The sequence below is a fragment of the Chiloscyllium punctatum genome, chromosome 23 (assembly GCF_047496795.1).
Source record: "Chiloscyllium punctatum isolate Juve2018m chromosome 23, sChiPun1.3, whole genome shotgun sequence".
Classification (NCBI taxonomy): domain Eukaryota; kingdom Metazoa; phylum Chordata; class Chondrichthyes; order Orectolobiformes; family Hemiscylliidae; genus Chiloscyllium; species Chiloscyllium punctatum.
This window is the reverse complement of record NC_092761.1, coordinates 51,731,703-51,757,714: the sequence shown is the minus strand read 5'-3', so window position 1 is coordinate 51,757,714 and position 26,012 is coordinate 51,731,703. Positions and strand designations below refer to the sequence as shown.

Here is a 26,012-nt window from a genome sequence, read left to right as displayed (position 1 = left end):
CTCACAGCGCCAGAGACCCCGGTTCAATTCCTGCCTCAGGCGACTGACTGTGTGGAGTTTGCATGTTCTCCCCGTGTCGGCGTGGGTTTCCTCCGGGTGCTCCGGTTTCCTCCCACAGTCCAAAGATGTGCAGGTCAGGTGAATTGGCCATGCTAAATTGCCTGTAGTGTTAGGTAAGGGGTAAATGTAGGGGTATGGGTGGGTTGCGCTTGGCAGGGTGGTGTGGACTTGTTGGGCCGAAGGGCCTGTTTCCACACTGTAAGTAATCTAATGACAGCAGTAAGATTAGGGCCAATCAAGGACAGTAGTGGGAAGTTGTGCGTGGAGTCAGAGGAGATGGGGGGAAGCGCTAAATGAATATTTTTTGTCAGTATTCACAATAAAAATGACAATGTGGTCAAGGAGAATGCTGAGATACAGGCTACTAGACTAGATGGGATTGAGGTTCACAAGGAGGTGGTGTTAGCAATTTTGTAAAGAGTAAAAATAGATATGTCCTCTGGGCCAGAAGGGGATTTATCCTAGGATTCTCTTGGAAGCCAAGGGAGGACATTGCCGAGCCTTTGGCTATGACCTTTATGTCGTCATTATCTTCAGGAACAGTGCCAAAAGAGTGGAAAATAGGAAATGTTGTTCCCTTGTTCAGTAGAGTCAACCCTGGTAATTGTAGACCAGTAAGCGTTATTTCGGTTGTAGGTAAAATATTGGAAAAGATTATGAGAGAGAGGGTATATAATCATCTAAAAAGGAATAAGCTGATTAGAGATAGTCAACACGGTGTTGTGAAGGGTACACAAACCATACTTAGTTCTTTGAGAAGATGACCAAACAGGTAGATGAGGGGAAAGTGGTTGATGTGGTATATGTGGATTTCAGTAAGGCGTTTGATAAGCTTTCCCATGATAGGCTATTGCACAAAATAGAGGCATGGGATTGATGGTGATTTAACAGTTTGAGTCAGAACTTGACTAGCTGAAAGAATACAGAGGGTGGTGGGTGATGGGAAATGTTCAGCCTGGAGTTCAGTTGCTAGTGGTGTACTGCAGAGCTGGGCTGAGAGGTGGCAAATGGAGTTTAATGAAAAAAAAGTGTGAGGTGATTCACTTTGGAAGGAGCAACAAAAATGAAGAGTATTGGTCAAATGGTAAGATTCTTGGTGATGTAGATGAGCAGAGGGATCTCTGGGTCCATGTACATCAATGAAAGTTGCCACCCGGGTTGACCGGGTTGTTAAGAAGGCATACAGTATGTTGGCTTTTATTAGTAGAGGGACTGAGTTTCGGAACCACGAGGTCATGCTGCAGCTGTACAAAACTCTGGTGTGGCCGCACTTGGAGTATTGCATGCAGTTCTAGTCACTGCATGATAGGAAGGGTGTGGAAGCTTTGGAAAGGAATCGGAGGAGATTTACTAGGATGTTGCCTGGAATGGAGGGTAGGCCTTACAAGGAAAGGCTGAGGGACATGAGTTGTTTGTTATAGAGAAAGTTGAGAGGTGATTTAATTGAGACATGCAAGATGATCCAAGGGTTATATAGAGTGAACAGTGAGAGCCCTTTTCCTCACGTGGTGATGATAACACGGGTGGGCATAGCTTTAAGTTGAGGGGTGGTAGTTCCTTTACTCAGATTAATAGGGGCATGCCTGCAACAGTAGTAGATTCGCCAACTTTAAGGGCATTTAAATGGTCATTGGATAGACATGGACTAAATGGAATCGTGTAGGTTAAATGGACTTCATATGGTCGACGCAACATTGAGGTCTGAAGGGTCTGTACTGTATTTAATTTTCTGTATTCTGTATTCTCTTCCTCACCACCATTGAGGAAGAGAATTCCAAATCTCCACTCTTTTTGGCCTGTAGAAGTGTTTTTAAATATATATCCTGAATGGCATAGCCCTGGTTCTTAGGCAATGCCTCTTGGTTCTAGAATCTTCAACTCGTGGAAATGTTTTATCTTTATCTACCCTGCTTTTTCCTATTAAAATCCTGAAAACCTTGATTAGATCACCCCCTTAACCTTCTAAATTCAAAGAAGTAAAGGCATAATTTGTATAAGCTATCCCCAAATTTAACTCATGAACTTCCTCCAGCGTCAAAATATCCTTCCTAAGATGTGGTGCCCAGTCTTCCTTCTGAGGTATAACTGCAGCATAACTTCTGCAATCTTGTACTCCAGCCCTTTAGATATAAAGGCCAGCATTCCATTAACTTCCTTGAACTACTTTTTACACTCTTCTGAACTCTCAAATCTTATTGGGCATCCATTAAATTTAACTTTTTGCCTTCAAAATAAAACCCTAATCTATCTTTTATATGTCTGAAATGGATAACTTCACCCTTGCTTATGTTAAAACCCTTCTGCCACAGCCTTGCCCATTCACCTAACCTATCAATACTCTGTTGTAATTTTATGCCCTCATCAGGGGATGGCACAGAGGCTCAGTAGTTAGCATTGCTGCCTTACAGCGCCAGAGACCTGGGCTCAGTTCCAGCCTCAGGTGACTGTGTGGAGTTTGCACATTTTCCCCGTGTCTCCGTGGATTTCATCTGATGTGTTCCAGTTTTCTTCCACAGTCCAAAGATGTGCAGGTTTAGTGAATTGGCCATGCTAAATTGCCCCACAGTGTTCAGGGATGTGTAGGTTAGGTGCATTAGTGAGGGATAAATGTAAAGTAATAGGGGAGGAGAATATATCTATGTGGGTTACACTTTGGAGGGTTGGTGTTGACTTGTTGGGCCAAATGGCCTGTTTCCACACTGTAGGGATTCTATGAGTATGGTCTGAAACGCTGCCCAATTTTGTGTTCATGACCAAATTTAGAAATTTGCCTGTTTATGCTGCTATCTCAGTCAATAATTATTTTGAATAATTGAGGACCCAACACACATCCCTTCAGGACACCACTAGTCCTGTTAGTTTGAGTACTTACACATTATTCCAACTCCTGTGTCCTGCCACACAACCTGTTTCCTACCATTGTCAGTAATTTTCCCTCCACTCCAAAAGTTTCCACCTTAACTATCAGCCTCCCCAATAGGACTTGATGAAAAATCTGCAGGTTCGGATAAATAACATCTGTCAACCGCATTTTTCACTCTTCAAAACAAAAACTGAGTTTTGCCAGGCATGACCTATCTTCATGAATTTCATGTTGACTCTACCTGATTAATTGAATTTTTTTTGAGGTGATTGGTTATCCTGTCTTTGATTATAGACTTCCAACAATTCTCCACCTCAAATGTGTTAGGCTAATTGGTTTGCACTTCCCTGGGCTCTTTCTGTTCCCCTTAGAGTGGAATGACATGAGCAAATTTCCAATCCAGAGCTCTTGAATCCAAGGAACCCTGAAAGATTATGGTTAGGGCATTGGCAATGTACTATCTAACATCCTTTAATAATTATGGATGGAAACTGTCAGGTTCTGGGGACTTGTCACTCTTCAGTTCTATTAATATCCTCATTATTTTTGATGTACTTAAGATAATTTTACTTAGGCTGTGTCTCTGATCCTCTGTTAATTTCTTTCGGACTTCCAGCAAACTATCCTCATTTTCTGCTGTGCGTACTGAAGCAAAATAGTTGTTCAAGTATGATTAGATTAGATTCCCTACAGTGTGGAAACAGGCCCTTTGGGCCAACGAGTCCACACCGACCATCCGAAGAGTAACCCACTCCCGTGATGCACTAATGCACCTAACACAATGGACAATTTCGCATGGCCAATTCACCTGACCTGCACGTCTTTGGACTGTGGGAGGAAACCCACGCAGACAATGTGCAAACTCCACCCAGACAGTCACCCAAGGCTGGAATCAAACCTGGGACCCTGGTGCTGTGAGGCAGCAGTGCTAACCACTGAGCCACTGTGCTGCCCCAGCTTCTGACTGCGTATGTCTTCCTTTTACCCATGGTCATTGACAATGTCCCCACTCTCAACCTTCAGTGGGCCAATTGTACTCTTAACAAGCTGCTTTCCTTTTATATTTCTCCTCTTATTATCTCCTATATCCTTTAGTAAGTTTCCTTTCAGGGAACCCCAGCAGATGTGTTTTTTTCCTTTTGACTAGATTCACAACCTCCTGTTTTATCCAAGGGTCCCTTGCCATTCTTGTCCCTCCTCCTAACTGGAACACACCAGTCCTGAACTCTGATCAATTCAGTTCTCAACTCCGATCATCGATTGTGGTGTCATCAGCAAACTTACTAACCATACCTCCTAAATTCCCATTCAAATCATTTATATAAATGACAAAATACAGTGGGCCCACCACGGTTTGACCAACAACCCTCTACCACCGTCCTCAGTCTTCTACCTTCAAGCTACCAACTGGCTAGCTCTCCCTGGACCCTGTGAGATTTAATGCTAACCAACAACCTACCAAGTGATACCTTGTCAAAGGCCTTGCGAAAGTCCATGTAGTCAAAAATCACACAACGCTTTTGACTTTGTTCACCCCAGTCCAACATCGGCACCTCCCCATCAAAGTCCATGTTGACAACGGCTAGTACAACGTTCTTGGTGACCCCTTCAAAAAATTCACTCAACTCATGAGACATGATTTCCTGCACACAAAGCCATGTTGACTATCTCAGATGTGTCCTTGCACTTCTCTAAGTGTGTGTAGATCCTGTCTGTCAGCATCTGCTGTAACAATTTACCCATCGTAGATGTTCGGGCTCACCTGTCTGTACTTCCCAGGCACTCCCCTGCAGCCTTTGTTAAATAATGATGCAACATCAACCACACTTCAGTCTTTGGGCACTTCTCCCATGGCTGTTTATGATAGAAATATCTCTGCAAGGGACCCTGCGATTTCCTCCTTAGCCTCCCACAAAGTCCTGGGATACACTTCAGGTTTGAAGCGACTTGTTTAGGCAGAGAGAAAGTAGAGGGTATAATTCCAAAGGGAATGCAGGAGCAAAGGGTCCTGGATTTATGTACACACTCGATATTCTAGGACACAAAAGCGCAAGGTTTTGTTTAACTTGTGTAAAATACTGCTTTGATCTGAGTTGCAACATGCATCCAGTTCTGGATATCACACTTGACAAAAGATGTGGAGGCATTTGAGGAGTGCAGAAGAACTTCGAGAATGGTTCCAAGGATGAAGGTAATTTGAAGGAATCCTCAGGAACTTCTTTTCCTTAGAAGGTTGAGAGAAGATTTGTAATAGGTATTCAGAATCTCGAGAGCTAAGGAAGTGAGAAACTAGTTTTGGACTCATCCATCTTGCTATTCGCCCTATCTATGCCCCTCATTATATTATAAACTTTTATAAGGTCACCCTTCAGCTTCTGAAGCTGTAGGGAAAATAGCCCCAGCCCTATTAAGCCTCCCCCTGGCTCAAACCCTCCAAATCTGGCAACGTTCTTGTAAATCTTTTCTGTACGCTTTCAAGTTTCACAACATCTTTCCTATAGCAAGGAGACCAGAGTTTAATACAATAGTCCAAAAGTGGCCAAATAAAACGTCCAGTACAGCCACAAAATTATCTCTCAATTTCTATAATGCCAAATTTGTTTTCTTTCCAGACATGCTGAGTTTCTCCCAGAATTTCTGCTTTTGTTTTAGATTTCCAGAATCTGCAGCTATGTGTATTTTTTAATTTGAGTCAGTTGTGTCTATACTCATTTGGAGTTTAGAAGAATGAAGCACAACCTTATTGAGCCATACAAGATTCTTAGAGGACTTGATCAGGTAGATATTATAAAGTTGTTCTCCTTGTGGGACCAGAATAAGGGGTCAAACTTTTCAAACAGAGATGCGATTGTGGTGGAAATGTAGAATGCGTTGCCTGAGTGGGTTGTGGAGGCAGTATGCTTGCAATATCTAACAAGAATTTGGATGAATACTTATTATGCTCGAGCATAGTAGGTTCTGATCCAAGTCCAGGTAAATGGATCTTGTATAGTCCGGTATTGGTTTGTCAACGTAGACATGGTGGGCCAAATGGCCCATTTCTGTACAGTACGATTCTGCCAAGAGGAATTTCTTCTCAAGGTAGTGATTTTGTGAAATTCCTTACCACAAAGGGCTGTTGATGTTGTGTAGTTAAGTGTATTCAAGAATGTGAGAGATTTTAATCAGTAAGGGAATCAGCGGTTATGGGGAAAGGCAGGCAATTGAAGCTTATGGTTATTAGAGCAGCCATAATCTCTTTGGTGCAAGCAGGTCATTCAAGAGAAGATGGAATGAGCAGATAAGGGGAGATGATGCAAGTGGTGTAATGTCACTGGACTAGTAATCCAGAACCTAAGCTAATGTTCTGAGCACAAAAACAGAAATTGTTGGTAAATCTCAGCAGGTCTTGCAGCGTCTCTCCAAAGATGCTGCCAGACCCAAGATTTTCCTGAATTTGTTTTTCAGATTTCCAGCATCCACAGTTCTTTTGTCTCATGTTTTTTTGTCTCATGTTCTGGGGACTTTGGTTTGAATCCCACCATGACAGATGGTGAAATTAGAATTCAACCTAGTCTAAAATTACGGGAATTGTAATAGCAGATTGTACCTCCGTGTAGAGAGGTTAAACTCCTCCTCTTTCCATGATCATGCAGGAAGTGTACATGTTGGATTGCAAATCTAAATATGAAGTCTAACATCTGGGCCTTTCTCCTGCCTTTTCCTCTGTGGTGGTAGAATGTCAGGTAAAAGTTTGCTGGATTGAGTGCTTTGCTGTAAATTAAGATTTTTTAGGATTTAGGTCTGTTTGTCGGGAAGGTCTTAGCTTAATTGAAGCATCTGGTTTGCATTCAGGTGGGAGCGATAGGGTTAGGGTTAACCCTTGCAAAACTTAATTGAAATTGGAAGGTTTTCATTTCTACTTCAAGGTTTGAAGGCCTTTGATCTAATTTGGCCTAAATTTCTTCTTAGTGTAAAAATGCCTAGTGTTTGTGATTAAATAAAAGACTCTGAGGTGGATGTTAATCGTAAGATGTTTTTGTGAGCTGTTTTTATCCTTATTGGCATTGTGTCAAAAGCACATTTGGTTCACTGTTATCCTCTTGGAAAGTAAACCGCCATCCTTACTTGTATGGCCTATGTGTAACTTGTTGGAAATTCTTTCACAGGATGAGGGCATCAGTGATCAGCATGTATCTCTAATTTTCCAGTGGGTAGTTAAAAGTCAGCCACATTGCATTGAGTCTGCAGTAACATGTAGGCCAGACCAAGTAAGGATGACAATTTTTTTCCTGAAAGGATATTAATGAGCCAGATTGGTTTATTTCTGGGAATTGACATTGGATTTGTTTTGACAATGGATTGGACTTTTTTTTTAATTGAATTCAAATTCCACCACTTGAACCTGAGTCCCCAGAAAATTACCTGGATGGTAATACCACTCGCCGTCATCAACTGTGGACTCCCGACTTTTAGCTATGTGACTGACTCTTAATCTCCTTCAGAAATCAGAACTCTTGGCACTCGAAAATTCAGCATGCATCACAGTTTTATTCAAGGGGATGAAACTAGATGAAAATTTAATATCAACCAAGGCACTTTAAATGACAACAATGGATCAGCCCCCCTCAACCCTGCTTGAGTTGGGCGGCACGGTGGCACAGTGGTTAGCACTGCTGCCTCACAGGGCCAGAGACCCGGGTTCAATTCCCACCTCAGGTGACTGACTGTGTGGAGTTTGCACGTTCTCCCCGTGTCTGCGTGGGTTTCCTCCGGGTGCTCTGGTTTCCTCCCACAGTCCAAAGATGTGCTGGTCAGGTGAATTGGCTATGCTAAATTGCCCGTAGTGTTAGGTAAGGGGTAGATGTAGGGGTATGGGTGGGTTGCGCTTCAGCGGGGCAGTGTGGACTTGTTGGGCCGAAGGGCCTGTTTCCACACTGTAAGTAATCTAATCTAATCTAAAATAACCCACAGACTGGTCAAATAGCAACCTGACATAGTCATACTTAGGGAATCTTACCTTTCAAGATACCAGATAAGGGCGGAAGTACAGGTTGTGAAATGGACAGCAATATTCCCTCTCAACTGTGCGACCACACAGCAAACTAAAAGTTTCTGTGCAGGGCATGCAGACATTGTTCCCTCCATGAAATTGAATAGGCCCAACCAACTTGAATTTCATTTGTCGAGTGCAGATTGGTTTAAGGGTATGTTTGTGGTCACGTGTGAGGACTGTTGGTTTGATTTTTCTGTGCTTGCTCTTTCATTTGTCCCCTCTTTCATGGGTTCAATGGTTAGCACTGCTGCCTCACAGCGCCAGGGACCCGGGTTCGATTCCAGCCTTGGGTGACTGTCTGTGTGGAGTTTGCACATTCTCCATGTCTGCATGAGTTTCCTCCCGGTGCTCCGGTTTCCTTCCACAATCCAAAGATGCGTAGGTCAGGTGAATTGGCCATGCTAAATTGCCCATAGTGTTCACGGATATGTGGTTAGGTGCATTAGTCTGGGGCAAATATAGGGTGGGGAATGGATCTGGGTGGGTTACTCTCCGGAAGGTTGGTGTGGACTTTGGCCGAATGGCCTGTTTCCACTCTGTAGGGATTCTAAATTCCTTTCCTGACAGCATTAACCTCAGTTGGGGGCACGCTGATGAAGTGATCATATCCAATGTGACGGCTCAGATTCTGTTGTTAGATCCTGATCATTCAAACATATTCCCTCACAGACACTGCCATTTTAACTCTGGTTCACTATAACCGTGGGGTCCACATCAGATTGAGCTGAGCTGTACTTAAATGGCAGTACCAGTGGTAGTCTCTCTAAGGGCTGATTTAATGCTTTATATATATACTGGGATCCATGTGCTATGTGCAGCATATAATTCACCAAAGTTCAGGTGACTAAACATTATTAACTTCAACTGATATCCTCTCTGCTATGCTAGTGCCAGTATTTTCTGTTTTGTTCATATTTTGATGATTTGACTGTTTGAATTATTACCAAGTATTTGTAATTTCAAGTGGTTCCTGAACCTGAAGTGTAAATATCTTGCTGCTGTTGTGTTTCAGGCTTGTGCTGCAGAGTCTATGAATCTTCACAGCTATGGAATGTTACTTCCATGTGGCATCGATAGGTTTCGTGGCACTGAGTATGTTTGCTGCCCTCAAAACAAAATTGATGATGTGAGCTCTGAAAAGCCTGACCTTCAGAATCTGGATGAAGATGAAGAGGATGAAATTCCTGGAGTCAGGTAGTGCTAGCACTTTGGAAAATAAAAAGATAATTTTAGAGGAGATTAGGTAGACTCAGAGACTTTACACAGTTCTTTACATTAGCCACTATTGATTTCTACTCTGGAATGTCATCTGCATTACTGGGTGTTCACTCGTGCTTTCAGACTCTAATTGTATTTGTATATTTGTCAAAAAATCAAGTGAAAGTTTCCCCTTCTGAAACCTTGCTGGTTCACCTTCAATATTTTTCTTTGGGGTAATTATCTCAATTGTTCCACAATTCATTACACCAATACTAATATAAAGCTGTTGGGTTTATGGACTTTCTGACTGGTTGTTTTCAGGTTGTAAGACTGGCTATAAGCACAATTCTTACATTCAATTTTACAGGTCTTTAATACAAGAGGGGCAACTTTATATGTTTTAAAACAAAAATTAAAAGTAACAATCTGATTATATTACAAGTCATACCGTGCCTGTTCTTGTAGTTAAGATCTTGCATGCAAGCTTGATGGGAGCCTTGGGATTGGCAGGAAGTACTCTTCAATTATTTTCATTTAGGATTGTACAGATACATGTTGGTGTCTGTTTTGTATCTTGCTTTTGGTTACACATGGTTAATGAAAGTGGTAGAAGATCTGTAATATAGAATCCCCACCATGCAGAAAGAGGCCAATTGGCCCATCGAGTCTGCGAAAACCCTCCAAACCCAGACCCCACATTCCCCATGCCTGACCCACCTAGCCTGAATATCCTTAGACACTAAAGACAATTAGCATGGCCAATCCAACTAACCTGCACATCTGTGGATTGTGGGAGGAAGTCTGAGCATGCGGAGGAAACCCACACCGACGCAGGAGAGCATGTAAATTCCACACAGTCATTCAGGGCTTGAACCAAACCTGGGTCCCTGGTGCTGTGAGGCAGCAGTGCTAACCACTGTTCCACCATGTCACTCAAGGGAGTAAACGAATGCTGCGTGAAAAAGTTGACATTATCTTGGGACTTCCTGCATTCAAACAGCACAGGCTCAGGTGAAAAATATCCAAAGGGGTACATATCAGGATCTGTTAATTGTGAATGGTTTTGCCAGTTAGAACTTGAAGTAAGAGCTTGTGGCTGTTCTATTTGTAGCCAGTCAAGCAGACATGAGATTCACTTTGCAGAATTGGGATCAGCAGATGCGGAGCTATCCTGCATTATGTCCTATCTTTCCTAATGAATACAGTATCAGCTACCCCTTTATTCTCCTTTTGAGTGGTATCTGATAGTGGTGTATCTTCACAGGATACCAAACCAAACAGATAACAAGGCCAGATGTCAAGAGATCGTCAGTTAGGGGATACATGCAGACTTCCTGTAGGGTACATGCCATTAATCTAAGCAAAGAGAACTTTGTTGCAAGTTCAGAGTATCAGAACAGGCAGTACAAGGTCAGCTAATTCATCAGATTCTTCATCATTCTGGAGCAATTTGTGTACATATGATCCTCACTTTCCTTCCATCTCCCTGCTCCAGCTAATGCCTCCCAAAAATCCCAGCAAGCATTAAACAATCTCCTGGGAGATGTCAAAACCGGCCTGTAACGAACAGGAAGGAATATTTAAGAAATTCCTTGGTTAAGCCCAGAGGTGATCAAACCTGTTTCAGGTGACAAACAGCACAGACTCAGGTGACCAACAGTGACTGAGAAACTTTGCCCAACAGCATGTGTTCTGTTTCCAGTAATGATAGCCATACTTTGGTGGCTCAACTCAGGATATCCATATTTGTTTCATAGGTCAACACTCTTGAAGAAGAAACAGCTTCTGCTGTCTGGTTCTGATTTATGTAACTAATCTTTGTCTCCAGTTCACCCTAACCCCTCTTACTCTTGTTGATCTGTTCATATGGGTCACTAATTTTAATTAACTAATTAATTATTTTGAAGGCCTCATTGAAATCACTGGAATATTCTGGAATAAAAAGCCTCGGTTTTTCTCTACTGTTGAGGGCTTTTCAACCAGTTTCTTAATTATTAGCATATTAACGACTCACATGGTAGAAAACTAAAACTGGGCACAGTTTCAAATGTGACCTAAATTCTGAAGAACCGCGTAAGAACTGTACAACATTTTTGTTTTGCCATTAATTGGTGTGGCAGTACGTAGAAAAGCAAAATTGTGTGAGAGTAAGAATCTTTACGCAAAGAATTGTGAATGCATGGAATGCATTGCCAGCGATGATGATGGAAGCAGAGTCATTGGGGACATTTAAGCGACTGCTGGACATGCACATGGATAGCAGTGAGTTGACGGGTGTGTAGGTTAAGTTACTATATTTTACATTAGGCTTAAATCTCGGCACAACATCGTGGGCCAAAGGGCCTGTTATGTGCTGTACTTTACTATGTTCTCATCTGAGTACTGGTTGTGGACATACACATTCATATATTACACATACACATCCCACTCAACAATCCATGCAGATTCACTTCCCTCACCACATCTAAATTTACTAAAGATTTGGTTTGTCCCCTCTGGTCATAAATCTATAGAAGTTTTAACATCATCTGTGGCCTAGCAGCCAGCTAGCTCAATACCTTAATCCAGATCATTGATGGTGAAATGCAGTAGCCTCACCGACTGTCCCTGTAAAACATCATTAATGATATGCTCTATGTTTGGAAATGCAGTCAATTACTTTTTTAAGCCAGTCAAAGCTTGGCAGCTAATCTCGCAGGATTTGATTAATATGCTTCAGTGCCTAAACCTCTTTGATACCGCAAATTTTGATTTCCCAAGCAAATGATTAAAATCCACTAATTACAGAGGAGCATCGATTATCCGAAGGACTCGGGCAGACAGTATTTCATTAGGTTAATTGAATGCTGAATAACATAGTTTAGCTGAACATCGGGACCATGCGATCTTGCCGGATAATTCAATACTCGGATAATTGAGGTTCCTCTGTAATAAAATATTTCATCAGTTCAATTTGATGCTTCTTCAGGATCCTTTCTCTACTTTGATGGCCATTCCACATCTCGTTGATCTTTAGCAGCTTATTCGCAACCACTATGAAGCCAACCAGACATACAATCTGCTTATTCCGGTTTGCTGCTCTTTTAAATATCATTGAACATAGAACAGTGCAGTATAGCACAGGAACGGGTCCTTTGGCCGATGGTGTTATGCTGAACGTGAAGCCAAATTAAACTAATCCTTTCTGCCTGCCCGCGGTCTATATCTCACCAATCCTTGCATTTTAATTTGCTTAAAAGTCCCTTAACACCTGTAACGTATGTACCTCCACCACCACTCCTGGCAGTGCGTTCTAGACTCCTACCCCTCTGTCTGATAAAACCTGCCCCTCATGTCTCCTGTGAACATCCCCCTCTAACCTTAGATGAATGGCTCCTAGACATTTCAACTCTTGGGGGGAAAAAATATTCTGACAGTCAACCCTATCTATGCATTTCATAATTTTATAGAAGGCAACCCAAGTTTTTCTAATCCAGGCAGCATCCTAGTCAACCTCTTCTCCATCCTCTCCAAAGCTGCCACATCCTCCTCCTAATGTGGCGATCAGAATTGAACGCAATATTGTGTGGTCTAATCAAAGTCTTATAAAGCTGCAACATGACATCGTGACTCTTGTACTCAATTCCCTGACCAATGAAGGCAAGCATACCATATACTTTTACCACTTGATCTATTTGCATTGCCATTTTCAGGGACTTGAACCTTAAGATCCGTCTGTGTATCAATGCTGTTCAAGGCCCAGCCGTTAACTGTATACTTTTTCTTACATTTGATCTTCCAAAGTGCAGCACCACATACTTACCCAGATTAAACTCCAACTGCTTTTTCTCTGCCCATATCTGCAACTGATCTATGTCCCGATGACGGTCTTCTACACTGTCCACAACTCTACTGATCTTTGTGTCATCTGCAAACTCATTAATCCACCCATCTACATTTTTATCTAAGTCACTTATCACAAGCAGCAGAGGTCCCAGCATGGATCCCTGTGGAACGTCCTTCGTCACAGACCTCCAGCGAGAAAACACACTTCCACCACTACCCTCTGTCTTGTATGAGCAAGCCAGTTCTCAATCCACGCAGCCACATCACTGTGGGTCCTGTGCATCTTAATCTTCTGGATGAGCCTACCATGAGGAACTTTTATAACAGCCTCACTAATGTCCATGAGACTGCATTGCTCTACTCTTGTTGATCATCACCTTCACCTCCTCAAAGTTCAAACAACTTAGCAAGACATGTCCTGCCCAGCAGAAAGTCATTCTGACTGTCCAAATGCAAGTAAATCCTATCCCTAAGATTTCTGTCCAATAGTTTCCCAACCACTGATGCACCAGCATAGTAGCATGCTCCACACTAATCTCTCTATCCTCCATATCCTTTTCCAGGGTGAAAACTGATGCAGAGTACTCGTTTAGGATCTTGCTGACATTCTCTGTTTCTAAGTACAAGTTCCCTCCTTTATCCTTGAGTGGCCCTGCCTTGTCCCTAGTTATACTCTTGTTTTTAATGCTTTGAGATTCTGTTTAACTCCATTTGTCATGGTCATTTGCTGGCCCTTCTTGCTCTCCTGAATTCCCTGCTTGAGTTCGTTCTTGTTTTCTTTATATTTCTCACCTACCTTGTCAGATTTTAGCTTCTTAAACTCTTACATACACTTTTTTTTTACTTTTGACTAAATTCACAAGCTCCCTTGTTATCCAAGGGTCCCATGCCTTGCCATGCTTGTTCTTCCTCTTAACTGGAACATGCTGGTCCTGAACCTTGATCAGTAGGTCCTTTAACAACAGCCAAGTTTCTCACAAACTTGCCTCCAAACCAAAGGAAAAGTTCCAGACCATAACGAAGTATTACATAGAAGAGCTCAAAGACTGAAACAGCACATTTCTTGGAGCATAAACTAACATATGTTGTCAGCCCAACAGTGTGATCAGATTTGAGACTGTTCTGATGAGGATCAGATGCCCATTGACTTGGACCATCGACCTAATAATGTTTTGATAACCAAACATGGTCTTGTATGGTGAATACTGATGTAGAATAGCAGTTTAAAACCTTTACCTTCTACCACATAATATACAGTCCAACTGAATCTTCACTGAGGAAGCTACAACAGTCCTTAACAGCTGTTTGATTGCTAACATGATTGAACAGGCTACAGCAGGTACTTAATGTATCACAAATTGCAAAAAGCTTGCATACAAGTTCAGGTAATAGGGAAGTCAGTTGCAATGTTGGCCACTATTTCAAAGGAAATGGAGTATAAAAAGAGGGAGGCCTTGCTAAAATTATACAAGGCCCTTAGTCAGACCATGTCTGGAATACAATGAACAGTTTTGGTCTCCTTATTTAAGGAAAGATATACTGGCATTGGAGGCAGCCCAGCGAAAGTTCTCGAGGTTAATCCTATAGAATCATAGAATCCCTATTGTGCAGAAGCAGGACATTCAGCCCATCCAGTCCGCACCAACCCTCTGAACAGCATTCCACATTGACCACACCCTACTCTATCCCTGTAACCATGAACCCTGTATTTCCCATGGCTAGTCCACCAGCCTGCACACTGTAGACAGTATGGGCAATTTAGCGTGGCCATTCCACCTAACTTGCACTTCAGAGTATGGGAGGAAGCCAGAATACCCAGAGGAAACCTACGCAGATACAGGAGAACGTGCAGACTCCACACAGTTGCCCAAAACTGGAATCGAATTTAGTGTGGAGGAAATGTCTAGTGTGCAAGCAATAAGCAAAAAAACAGAAGTGCAGATGCTATAAATCTGAAGTCAAAACTGAAATTGCTGGAGAAACTCAATAGATCTAGCAGCATCTGTGGAGAGAAAGCAGGATACCTTCTTTGGGGCCAGAGACCTTTCTTCAGAGCTGAACTCATTTGTTCTCTCCACAGATGCTGCCAGACCTGCTGAGTTTTTCCAGTACTTTGTTTTGGCTGTAGGGACTGGGATGTAGAGAATATGCAAGGTTATAATGGCCAATTTTTAAATACTAAAGAAATCAAGAGTTATGGAGAAAAGCCAGGAAAGCAGAGTTGAAAATGATCAGATTAACTATGTTCTCATTTATTGGCTGGGCAGTCTCGATTGGCCAAATGGCTTACTTCTGCAACTTATTTGATGATCATAGAATCCCTATTGTGTGGAAGCAGGCTGTTTGGCTAATCAACTGCACACTAATTCTCTGAAGAGTATCTCATCCAGTCCCAGGATGGATGTATTGTCCCAGTTGAACTGGTGTCCCTCTTTATCTGTATGTTTGGATACCAGTGATTGTTGGTCATATCTTTTGGTGGCCAGTTGGTGCTCATGCATCCTGGTGGCTAGTGTGTATCCAGACACGCAGACCAAGAGGGGCCCAGTCAACTAGCACACTACATCCATCCTGGGACAAGCCGAACTCTAGAGGCCTAGCATTCAAACCGGAGCTCCATTAACAAACATAGATTTGGGCCTCATTTAGCAACCTGTCTGAAACAGAACTTGAAACGTTATCACCCACCACAGCAAACCAAGACCCATAAATAGCAAGTAGGACAGTGCTTCATCGGAGAGTCACTGATGTTGCGTAGTGTGGTGACAAAAAACAAATCCACCAGCTCAAGAGAGCAAATTGACAACCTGAGTTTATCAAATATTGGCATGCCCATATCGCACAGGTACCAGAGGTTGACAAAGATGCAAAAATGTCCTAATGGCTTGCATTCCATGACTCACTGTCTTGGCAACTGTTCCTTGGCCAAACTCTGTTTTCTTCTCTTCCCCCTGCCATCCACACCTGTTAAGAATCTCTGTTAAGCTATGCTATTCACTTATCAAGTATCTTGTTGTTAAAATATCTATCACACAACACATCAAATTGGAGTACAGTGTTATATATTGTCTAGGCAATAGTTTTCTGCAGCTGTCAAGTTGCATACTAGCCATTGGTGGAGATCATCATCTGGTACGGAAGAAGGGTCTTTCTGAGATTGATTTTGATTTTGGAATTTTGTGCAGTAGGGAATGGGAAAACTGGGATGGAGATTGAGCAGTTTATCTCTGTTCTGGGACACCAGTCCTGTGTCCTTGTGTAGATGTGGCAATTGCATTAATCTGGCAATTTTTGAGTTAAAATCTGTTAGGCAATGTCCTCTGGGTAGCAGCATTGTTTCATTGAAATTGTTACCTTGGTTTGTTGAAGGCTGTCAATATTGAGTTATGCAAATACGATTGAATAAGTAATCTCTCAATGCTAATATTTTCAAATGGTGGAGACATCCTTTTAAACGTTTCAATGCTTAATTCTTTAGCAAAGAGGAGTCTGCTGAAGTTGAGAAAATGGCTTTTGAGGAGGAGGAAAATGATGACCTGAATTATGTCTACTCTGAAGAAGATGAGTATAATGAAGATTGGGAGGAGGAAAGCAGTGAGGAGGAACTGTACAAAAAAGATGTCAGTGATGTGAAAGGTAATTGATTACTCATTGTGTAATAAAATATATTTAGGGAATGTTGAAATGTTTGTATTGGTAGACATGTAAATGCAGTTGGATCAAAATGTAAAATAGGTGTTTTATGTGCCATGCAGTACAATTTGCATCTATTAAAAAAAATTAACAAATGGAGGAAACCCAATTCTTTGCAATTTCTATTCTCTTTCAGTGAATATGTTATGCATGTGCGAGAGAGAAAGGTCAAGATAAACTGCGGTTCTGATTATCCCAATACATCTTTGATATTTGTATCATATGTCAATCTCACCACAACTCCCTTTCAGTCTATATCTAAGTGAATAACGTATACGGTGAACAGAAGTGAACTTTGTAGAGCATTGAATATTTTCAATTAGTTTACTTTTACTTTACATGGTAATCTCATCCTCAGTTATAGACTCCTAAAACTGGCATAAATTTTGGATGTAGGTTTGCTCACTGAGCTGGAAGGTTCATTTCCAGACGTTTTGGCACCGTACAAGGTAACATCTTCAATGGGCCTCCAGGCCTGCATTCCTGCATTCTATTTATATGTTTGGGTTTCTTTGGGTTGGTGACATCATTTCCTGGGGCGATGTCATTTCTTGTGATATAATTTCCTGTTATTTTTCTCAGGGGGTGGTAGATGGGGGTCTAACTCGATGTGTTTATTGATAGAGTTCAGGTTGGAATGCCATGCTTCTAGGAATTCTTGTGTGTGTCTTGGTTTGGCTTGTCCTAGAATTTATGTCGAAGTGGTGTCTGAGAATCGAAGACCTCCCTCCTCCCTGTCAAACTCAGAATCAATCTTCATGTTATTTGCTGACTTAGTTATCATGCTGCCCCCCCCCCCCCCCACCACCGTTATCATCTACATCATTTATATATATTGTGAGCAATAAGCAACCCAGCACTTGGGATTAGGATTGCTGAACTCAAAAGGCAATGGGTGGCAGGTGTTAGTGTCTTTTGTTCCGGGTGTTGAATTTAGTTGGTGTAAATAGTGCTTGGTCAGGTAATGGCTCTTTCAGTCACTAGGGCTTTTCTGAGTGTGGAAGAAGTGACTGAGTTTTACAAAAGGTGAACAAGGAAAAGCTGCTGGAATTGCAATCAAGCTGGAGTTGGAGCTGTCTTTTCTGTGATGAAAGGAGAGATTATTACAGTAATAATCAGCATTTAAATTTGCTGGCAGCACCATCAATATCTTTGGAGATGGTCAAAATACAATTGACAATGAACTGCTTGAGCTAGAGACAAAAGAAAGAGGAAAAGAAATGAAAGGCCCTAGCAGAACAAAGGAAAGGACAGAATTACATTAGCAGGACAACAGAGAGGGGAAAGGAAGAAAGAGAGGAGGTTAAACTTCATAAATTGGCATTTAGACTGAAAAAAGACTGCTTCAAAGAATGGCGATGAAGGCTGAAGGTAAGTTTAATCAGGAAGAGAGTGATGATGAGTAGCCAAAGGCCTGGCAGGGATCTGTTGAAATCTGTTCAAGCATTACCTATATTTGATAAGGACGGTGTGGAAGCCTTTTTTATATCTTATTTGAAAAGGTTGCTAAACAAATGCAGTGACCATATGCTTTTGTTGATCCAACCAAAAAATTGATATACAGGGAGATCTGGGGTGTTCAGGTCCATTGTATTCTGAATCTGGCAACACCAGTTGATAGAGTGGTCAAAAAGGCATATGGCATATTTTCTTTCATCGGATGGGGTATTGAGCGCAAGAGTTGACAAGTAATGTTGCAGTTGTATAAGACTTTGGTTCAGCCGCATTTGGAATAGTACGTACAGTTCTGGTCGCCGCATTACTAAAAGGATGTGGATGCATTGGGGAGGGTGCAGAGGAGGTTCACCAGGATGTTACCTGGTATGGCGGGTGCTAGCTATGAAGACAGATTGAGTAGATTAGGATTATTTTTATTAGAAAGATGGAGGTTTGGGGTGGGACCTGATTGAAGTCTACAAAATCATGAGAGGTATAGGCATGGTGGATAGCAAGAAGAGTGGAGGACAATTACTAAGGGTCATGAGTTTAAGGTGACAGGGGAAAGGTTTAAGGGAGATATGTGTGGAAAGTTCTGTATGCGGGAAGTGATAGGTGCCTGGAATGCATTGCCAGTGGAGGTGGTAGAGGCAGGTATGATACCATCATTTAAGATATATCTAGACAAATACATGTATGGGCAAGGAGCAGAGGGATGCAAATCCTTAGAAAATAGGTGGCAGGTTTCGATGGAGGATCTGGATAGGTGCAGGCTTGAAGAGCTGAACTGCCTGTTCGTGCGCTGTAATTTTCTTTTGGTCTTTGTTTTGTAGGTAGAGCAAGTGTTGTATTTGCGTCAGTATCAAAGGAGGTATCTGGGTCATATGAGGAGGTGAAGAAAGCTATCTTAAGTGCATATGAGCTTGTGCTAGAAGCTTACAGACGTTTCAGGAATCTAAGGAGGGACCCCAGGCAAACCTACAAAAAGTTTGAAAGGATCAAACAAAGTAATTTTGATAGGTGGGTCAGGGTATTAGAAAGAGAACAAACCTTTGACACTTGTAGAGATGATTATTTTGGAGGAGTTCAAAAATTCACTTCCTGTGGTATTGAGAACTTGTGGAAGAGCAGAGAGTTACAACGGCATGATTTGCAGCTGAAATGGCTGTTGGTTATGAGTTTATTCATAAATCAAAGTTTGCTTCCAAAATCAATTCCAATCCATGAGGGATAGAAATTGGGGAAAAGAGGAATTCTCACATGGAAAGGGAAACATAGATTTCGCTGAAGATCATAAGGATAACTTTGCTCAGGGTAAAAAGGAAACCCTTGAAGGAGAAAGAAAAATTAAAAAGCTCCAGTCGCCTGAGGTGGGAATTGAAAGTGGGTCCCTGGCGCTTTAAGGCAGCAGTGCTAACCACTGAGCCACTGTGCTGCCATTTGAGAGGATACAAGATCCTCACACAATCTTTGATGTTGCAAGATGAGATATGAACCTCTGAAGGACTATTGCCAAGAGAAGTTCTAGTAATGGGAATTCATGATGAGACAAGAAGTGCTTAATTATGTGGAGTGAGATTAGAGTGTCCAGTGAAGAGTGAAGAAGTCATAATAGGAGTACTGGACAGATTCTCAGCTCCAGAAATATAATTTGTCCTTGGTAATGATGTAGCTGGATCACAAGTGGGTGTGCTGCCTACTGTGGTTGAAAAGACTGTGGAAACTCAGGCAACTGAAATTACAGGAAGCTTATCCTGACTGTGTGTGGTAACAAGGTCATAAAGAGATCAAAGAATACAGGTAAGAAAGTTGAAACGGAATTATCAGAATTCCTGTTTGATCAAATGGTTGAGACAACTAGGAGCAAATGGATGACAAAGTGGAAATTTTTAGTTCAAAGAAATTCACTGAGTTACAGCAGAAAGATGAGAAATTAAAGCAATTGTATCGAAAGGTATACACAGAAAAAGAATCTGAATGTGTCCCAGAATGCTACTGTCTTAAAAATGATATCTTAATGAGGAAATGGAGACCATCACATATTCAGGCAGATGAGAAATGGGCAGCAGTTCATCAAGATGTTGTGAAACTTGAAAGGGTTCAGAAAAGATTTACAAGGATGTTGCCAGGGTTGGAGGGTCTGAGCTACAGGGAGAGGCTGAACAGGCTGGGGCTGTTTTCCCTGGAGCGTCAGAGGCTGAGGGGTGACCTTATAGAGGTTTACAAAATTGAGGGACATGGATAGGATAAATAGACAAAATCCCTTGGGGTCGGGGAGTCCAGAACTAAAGGGTTTAGGGTGAGAGGGGAAAGATATAAAAGAGACCTAAAGTTTATGGAAAGAACTGCCAGAGGATGTGGTGGAGGCTGGTACAATTGCAACACTTAAGAGGCATTTGGATGGGTATATGAATAGGAAGGGTTTGGAGGGATATGGCAGGTGGGACTACATTGAGTTGGGATATCTGGTTGGTATGGACGGGTTGGACAGAAGGGTCTGTTTCCATGCTGTACATCTCTATGACTCTATAAGTCATTTGCCATTGAGTTATAGAAAGTTGTAAAAACATCTTTACTGGTCTGGACTGCACAAGGATGTAGTTTAATTTTGCCAGACATGCCATATATGTCAAGTAATTGGAAACCTATAGGCAGTAATAGAATCTGCACCTTTCATACCTATTCCTGCATTTGAGGAACCTTTTGCAAGAGTCTTAACTGATTGAGTAGGTCACCTACCTAAAGCAAAGAGTGGGAATCAATATTTGTAAATAATTTCCAGAGGCTGTTCCATTTGGCAATATCACAGCTAAAAGGATTGTTGATGAATGACTCAAATTTTTCACTAGATAAGAACTACCCACAATCAGATCAAGGGTCAACCTTGACATCATAATTATTCAAGGAATTATGGATATCTCAGGAATAAAATGAGTCAAATCTACTGTCTACCATCCAGAGTTGCAGGAAGCACTTGAAAGATGGTATCAGACATTAAAGACCTTGTTGAGAGCTTATAGTCAAGACTTTCCAGATGATTGGGATAAAGGAATTCTGTTTGTACTTTTCACCATCGGAGAAGCACCAAATGAATCAACCAAATTCATTCAGCTTGAATTAGGTTTTGGGCAGGAAGTGAGAGGATGGCTAAAATTGATTAAATAGAAATTAGTAAGTCAGAATTCAGCGACCACATATTTGGACTTTGTGTCAAATTTTTGGGAATGATTAAATAGAGCAGGGAAGTTGGCTAGACAGCATTTGAAAGTATCACAGTATACAATGAAACAGGAAGCAGACAAAAAGTCAAAAACCCATAATTTTGCTATTGGAGATAAGGTGTTAGTGTTACTTCCAGTGATAGGTGAACTTTTAAAAGCAAGGTTTAGTGGACCTTATCAAGTCGAAAGGAAAGTGAGTGAGGTGAACTCTATGATCAAGACTCCAGACAGAGAGAAATCTGAGTGTATCATGTGAATATGCTCAAAAGGTATTTTGACAAGGAAGGAAAGCCAAAGGAGACTGTTATTGGTTACAATACAGAGAGAAGAACCAAGTTCAGAGGTTTCTGAATTGGACATTTCTCAAATGAAATAGGGCAATGAGGAAATTGTCCAAAATTGGGATAAATTGCTGAGTTACTTCCAGAGGAAAATCAAAATGACCTGAAAGAGTTATTGTAGTCGCATGGGGAGATATGTGGATATAAACTGGGATATACTAACCTAGTTATGTATGATGTAGATATAGGAAATGCTGTTCTGCTTAAGCAACATCTTTACAGGCATAACCCTCTAAAGTTGGCACGGTTTCAAAAGGAGATTGAACGCGTGCTCCAAGATAACACAATTGAAATGAGTTACAGTGACTGAAGCTCACCCATAGTAAAGATGCCAAAACCAGATGGTACCCAGTGGTTATGTGTACATTATTACAAAGTCAGTGCAGTTATAAAGACTGATGCATATCCAATTCCACGTTTGTGTTGAAAAGGTGGGGCAAGCATCTTATTTTTCGAAGTTGGACTTGCTCAGAGGATACTGGCAGCTACTTTTGGCCGAAAGAACACAGACAATATTGGCTTTCGTAACATATCAGTTTAAAGTCATGCTGTTTGGTGTAAAAGATTCGCCAGCACATTGCAAAGACTAACCAATAAGGTCATTGCCCAATCACCCATTTGTGTAGTTTATATTGATGACCTTGTGATTTGTAGTCACACAGGGAAGGAGTATTTGCAACATTTATAAAAATTGTTCAATCAGGGGCAGCTTGGTGAATTTGCCAAAGCCCAGGTCACCTTCCTGGTCCATGTTATTGGACATGGACAAATGGCCCCACAAAATATAAAAGCAAAGGTAGTTGGGGAGTTTCCCTTACCATTCACATAAAGCACAGTACTACGATTCCTGGGATCGAGTGGGTTTTATCAGAAATTCAAACCAAATTTTAGCAGTGTGGCTGCTCCACTCCCAGAATTACTAAAGAAAGGCAAGGAGTTTTAGTGGACAATGGACTGTCAGAAGGTATTTGGCAGCCTGAAAGCTGTGTAATCCACTGCTGCAGTGTTAGCCACACCTAATTATGCAGAGTCATTCAAGGTGGCTATCAATGAGAGTTATGTGGGTGTCTGTTCTGTGCTCTTGTAGGAAGATGGCGAGAAGGTAGAAAGACCTATCGAGTATTTCTCCAGGAACTTGAACATTCAGCAGAAATATTCGGCAGTTGAGAAGGCAACTTTGAGCTTAGTATTGGCGTTACAACATTTATGTTGCCAGTCACGTGTCTGAGACAACCATATACACTGATCATAACCCAAGTTTGTGGAGAAATTTAAGGACAAAAGTTCCAGACTGTTTAGATGGAGCTTCTTGTCACCGCTATTCAATTTGAAAATTGTGCATGTGGCAGGACAAGAAAATGTGATTGCTGACACATTGTCAAGACTTGGATGACAAATGGAGGCATTTGGTGACAGGAGTAAACGAACTGAAATAGAATGTGGTATTACATGTTTACATATTTATAGTCAATGTAATGTATATGTGTATTGTAGTGTACTGACAATTTAAAGGTTTTGAAATAAAGCCATCTTTGGTGTTGATAGGTTTTCTTTAAGGGGGACATAAGACTGTGCTGCTGTTTTAACAAGATTAGTCTGACCTGAATTTTTTTTCTTCAGAAGTATCATAGAGGCAAAGGTTCCGATATGTCTGGAAATATCAATTGAAAAACTTTTAAGTGTTTTTTTTAAACATTTGTACAGTGAAGGGGGAGTGGCCTGTTCTCCCAGTTCAAGGGTTTGGTTTGGTTTGATTTGGTTTTAGCAAGTTGTTTTGTTTTCACCTGCTGGTCACATTTTACCTGGGAACCCAGAGAAGCAGTCCTATGCTAATCCTCTCTATCTGACATCTCTCTCTCTTGGAAGAACCTGTATTTGATTTTTACCTTTTTTTTGCCAAGGGAATGTTTATAGGGATGTTACAAGTCTTTGGTTCAGCATCATTAAGTTGTGATAGAGTCGATTGGGTTTTCAGATAGGTTATGCTATTCTAAATTCAGTTGTTTTTTATTTAGTATTTCATTAGTCTGTAAGTAAATTCTGTTTTGTTTAAAACTAAGTGGTTGGGCCAGCTGCATCGTTCCTAGAATATCCACTTTACCTCTCAAGACAACTAGAAAAGTTAAGGCCTGGGCTGCCTCCTTGAATAGTTTTCAGGGGGTCTGTAATAGCAGTAAATGGCTCCCTCACTAATAATGTGACATCATCTCCTCTTTTACATCCTTGCTGTCTCACCAGAAGATTCTATGACCCAGAATGTTGAGTTGTCAATCTTGTTCTTCCCTCAACCATGTCTCTGTGATGGTAACAATGTCTTAATTCCATGTGTCAATCCATACTTTTAATTCCTCTATCTTACCAAAATACTTCGAGCACTAGAGACCCTTCAGCCTCGCCATGCACCTTTGAGACACAACATGTGTAAACTCCTTCTGCTGAGGTTCCTTTTCTCAGATATGCTTTGTCACTATTGAACAACACCCTGCGTCTTCTGCTTCTGTCAAAAGCACTATGATGGCCTCCCTTTTTTTGGTTCACGTCAGACCGTTTGTTGTGGTTCTACATTCCCAGAAACAACTCCAGAGATCCAGGAATTGAAAACTGTCCATCCTGTACTAACTCTTGAACCATGAATTCATCTGCCTATTCTCCTATTTTTGTACTTGCTGGCACGTGGTATCATGCATAATTCTGAGATTGCAACTTTTGAGGTGTTGCTTTTTAGTCTACTGCCTAGCTACCTGAACTCTTTATGCAAGACCCCATCCCTTGAACTCCCAATGTGCACCATAACCTTAATCTTATCACCCTCTCCCTTCAGGATGCTGTGCAGCCAGTTGATGACACCTTTGAACCTGGCATCAGGATGATAACTCATCATCTTGGAGTCACATTGGCGGCCATAAGAAACACTTCCTGTTCCCCAAACTAATGAATCCCCCATCACTATTACTCCTGCTTTCTTATTCATTCCTCCTTGTACAGTCAGGCTGCTTGTGGTGCCAGATACTTGGTTCTGTCTGCAATCCTTCGAGGAATCAATGCTCACATCAGCTTCAGCGGGACTCCAGGGGTCTCATGTTCTATCTGCCTGTTTCTCTGCCTGATGGTCACTCATTCCCTTCTTGCCTTTAGATCCATCAGCTGTGATGTGAACACTTCTCTAAGCCTGCTATCCATGTAAATCTCAGTCTTACATGGTGTGCCTCAGTATCTCAGACTTTTTTTCACTTCTTAATTCATTCACAGGATGAGGACATCACTGACCATGCAGTTATTTGTTGCCCATCCTTCATTGTCCAGAGGGCAGTCAAAAGTCAACCACATTGCTGTGGGTCATGTAAGCCAGACAAGGTATAAACAGTAATCAAACTACTGTTCAGCCTTCGAAACCTGGAGCTTACGCTCTGCAGTTTTTTTTTGAGGTTGAGGCAGAAAATTCCAGCTCACTCCTTTGGAAGTAATGCTGTGCAAACTTAATGCCTAAAGTCAAAGGTGCTATAGCAAAACTAAAGCACCTGAGGCCAGGAACATGTACAGGCTCTGTGTGCGCACCAGCCTCCGTGCTCTATTTCCTGATCATGGTGACTTTGTCTTCAATGGATGACCCACCTTTTTTGAAATTTACCAATGTCTTCATATTTTCTGAATGAGATTTAATGATAACAGTCTTAGACGATACATTGAACTGACCGATAGGCACAAGTTAATTCTACTTGTCAGTTGTCTTTGATTCTAAGCTTAGATTAGATTTCTGTTAATAAGAAAACATTTGAGGTTACACTCCATTGCACAAGTTGAAGAGAATTTGGGGTGCCATTCAAAGTTTTAGAGTTTCTGTACAGTGGAATCTGTATGACTGTTCCTGATCCATGTAGAGTGATTTTGGTTGTTGAAATGCTTAGTTTGTATCAACTGAATGTTAAAGAAGAATGATGCACATACTCACCAGCTAAAGGTTTGTTTCCTTGGTTAAATCTAGAATGGTTTTCATGGAATAAATTTAGAAACATTGGGTGATTTAGGTTAACTGTGCAAATGTGGATAATTGCATCAATGTTCAGGCCTTTAATTGAAAATGCATATTGTAAAAAAACACTAGTCGCATAATACTTTATCTGGTTAATGGGGTCAGGATCTGTATATATGTGACTTTGGTCCTCTATTGGCTTCTGAATTCATTGTGACATATTGCGTACTATATCCTGGCTGTTCTCTCTCTCTGTTTCCAGTTGGATGTCTGTGGGTCATTTTTCATCTCTAACCAAACTGTTTCCACACTCTGGTTTCCTGAATATATATCATCTGTCTCTCTTATGTTAAATGTTATCTACTTT

The 26,012-nt window shown here is 41.4% G+C and overlaps 1 protein-coding gene across 3 annotated transcripts in view; it reads left to right on the top strand.

Moving 5' to 3' along the window:
• The window catches only part of aplp2 (amyloid beta (A4) precursor-like protein 2), a 219,861-nt gene that overhangs the window by 97,796 nt on the left and 96,053 nt on the right, over positions 1 to 26,012 (top strand). For all 3 annotated transcript variants that reach the window (XM_072592988.1, XM_072592987.1, XM_072592990.1), the window contains exons 5-6: positions 8,971 to 9,152; positions 16,462 to 16,619. In XM_072592988.1, coding sequence (XP_072449089.1) covers positions 8,971 to 9,152; positions 16,462 to 16,619 — 340 coding nt within the window. The remainder of the gene's footprint in view (positions 1 to 8,970; positions 9,153 to 16,461; positions 16,620 to 26,012) is intronic.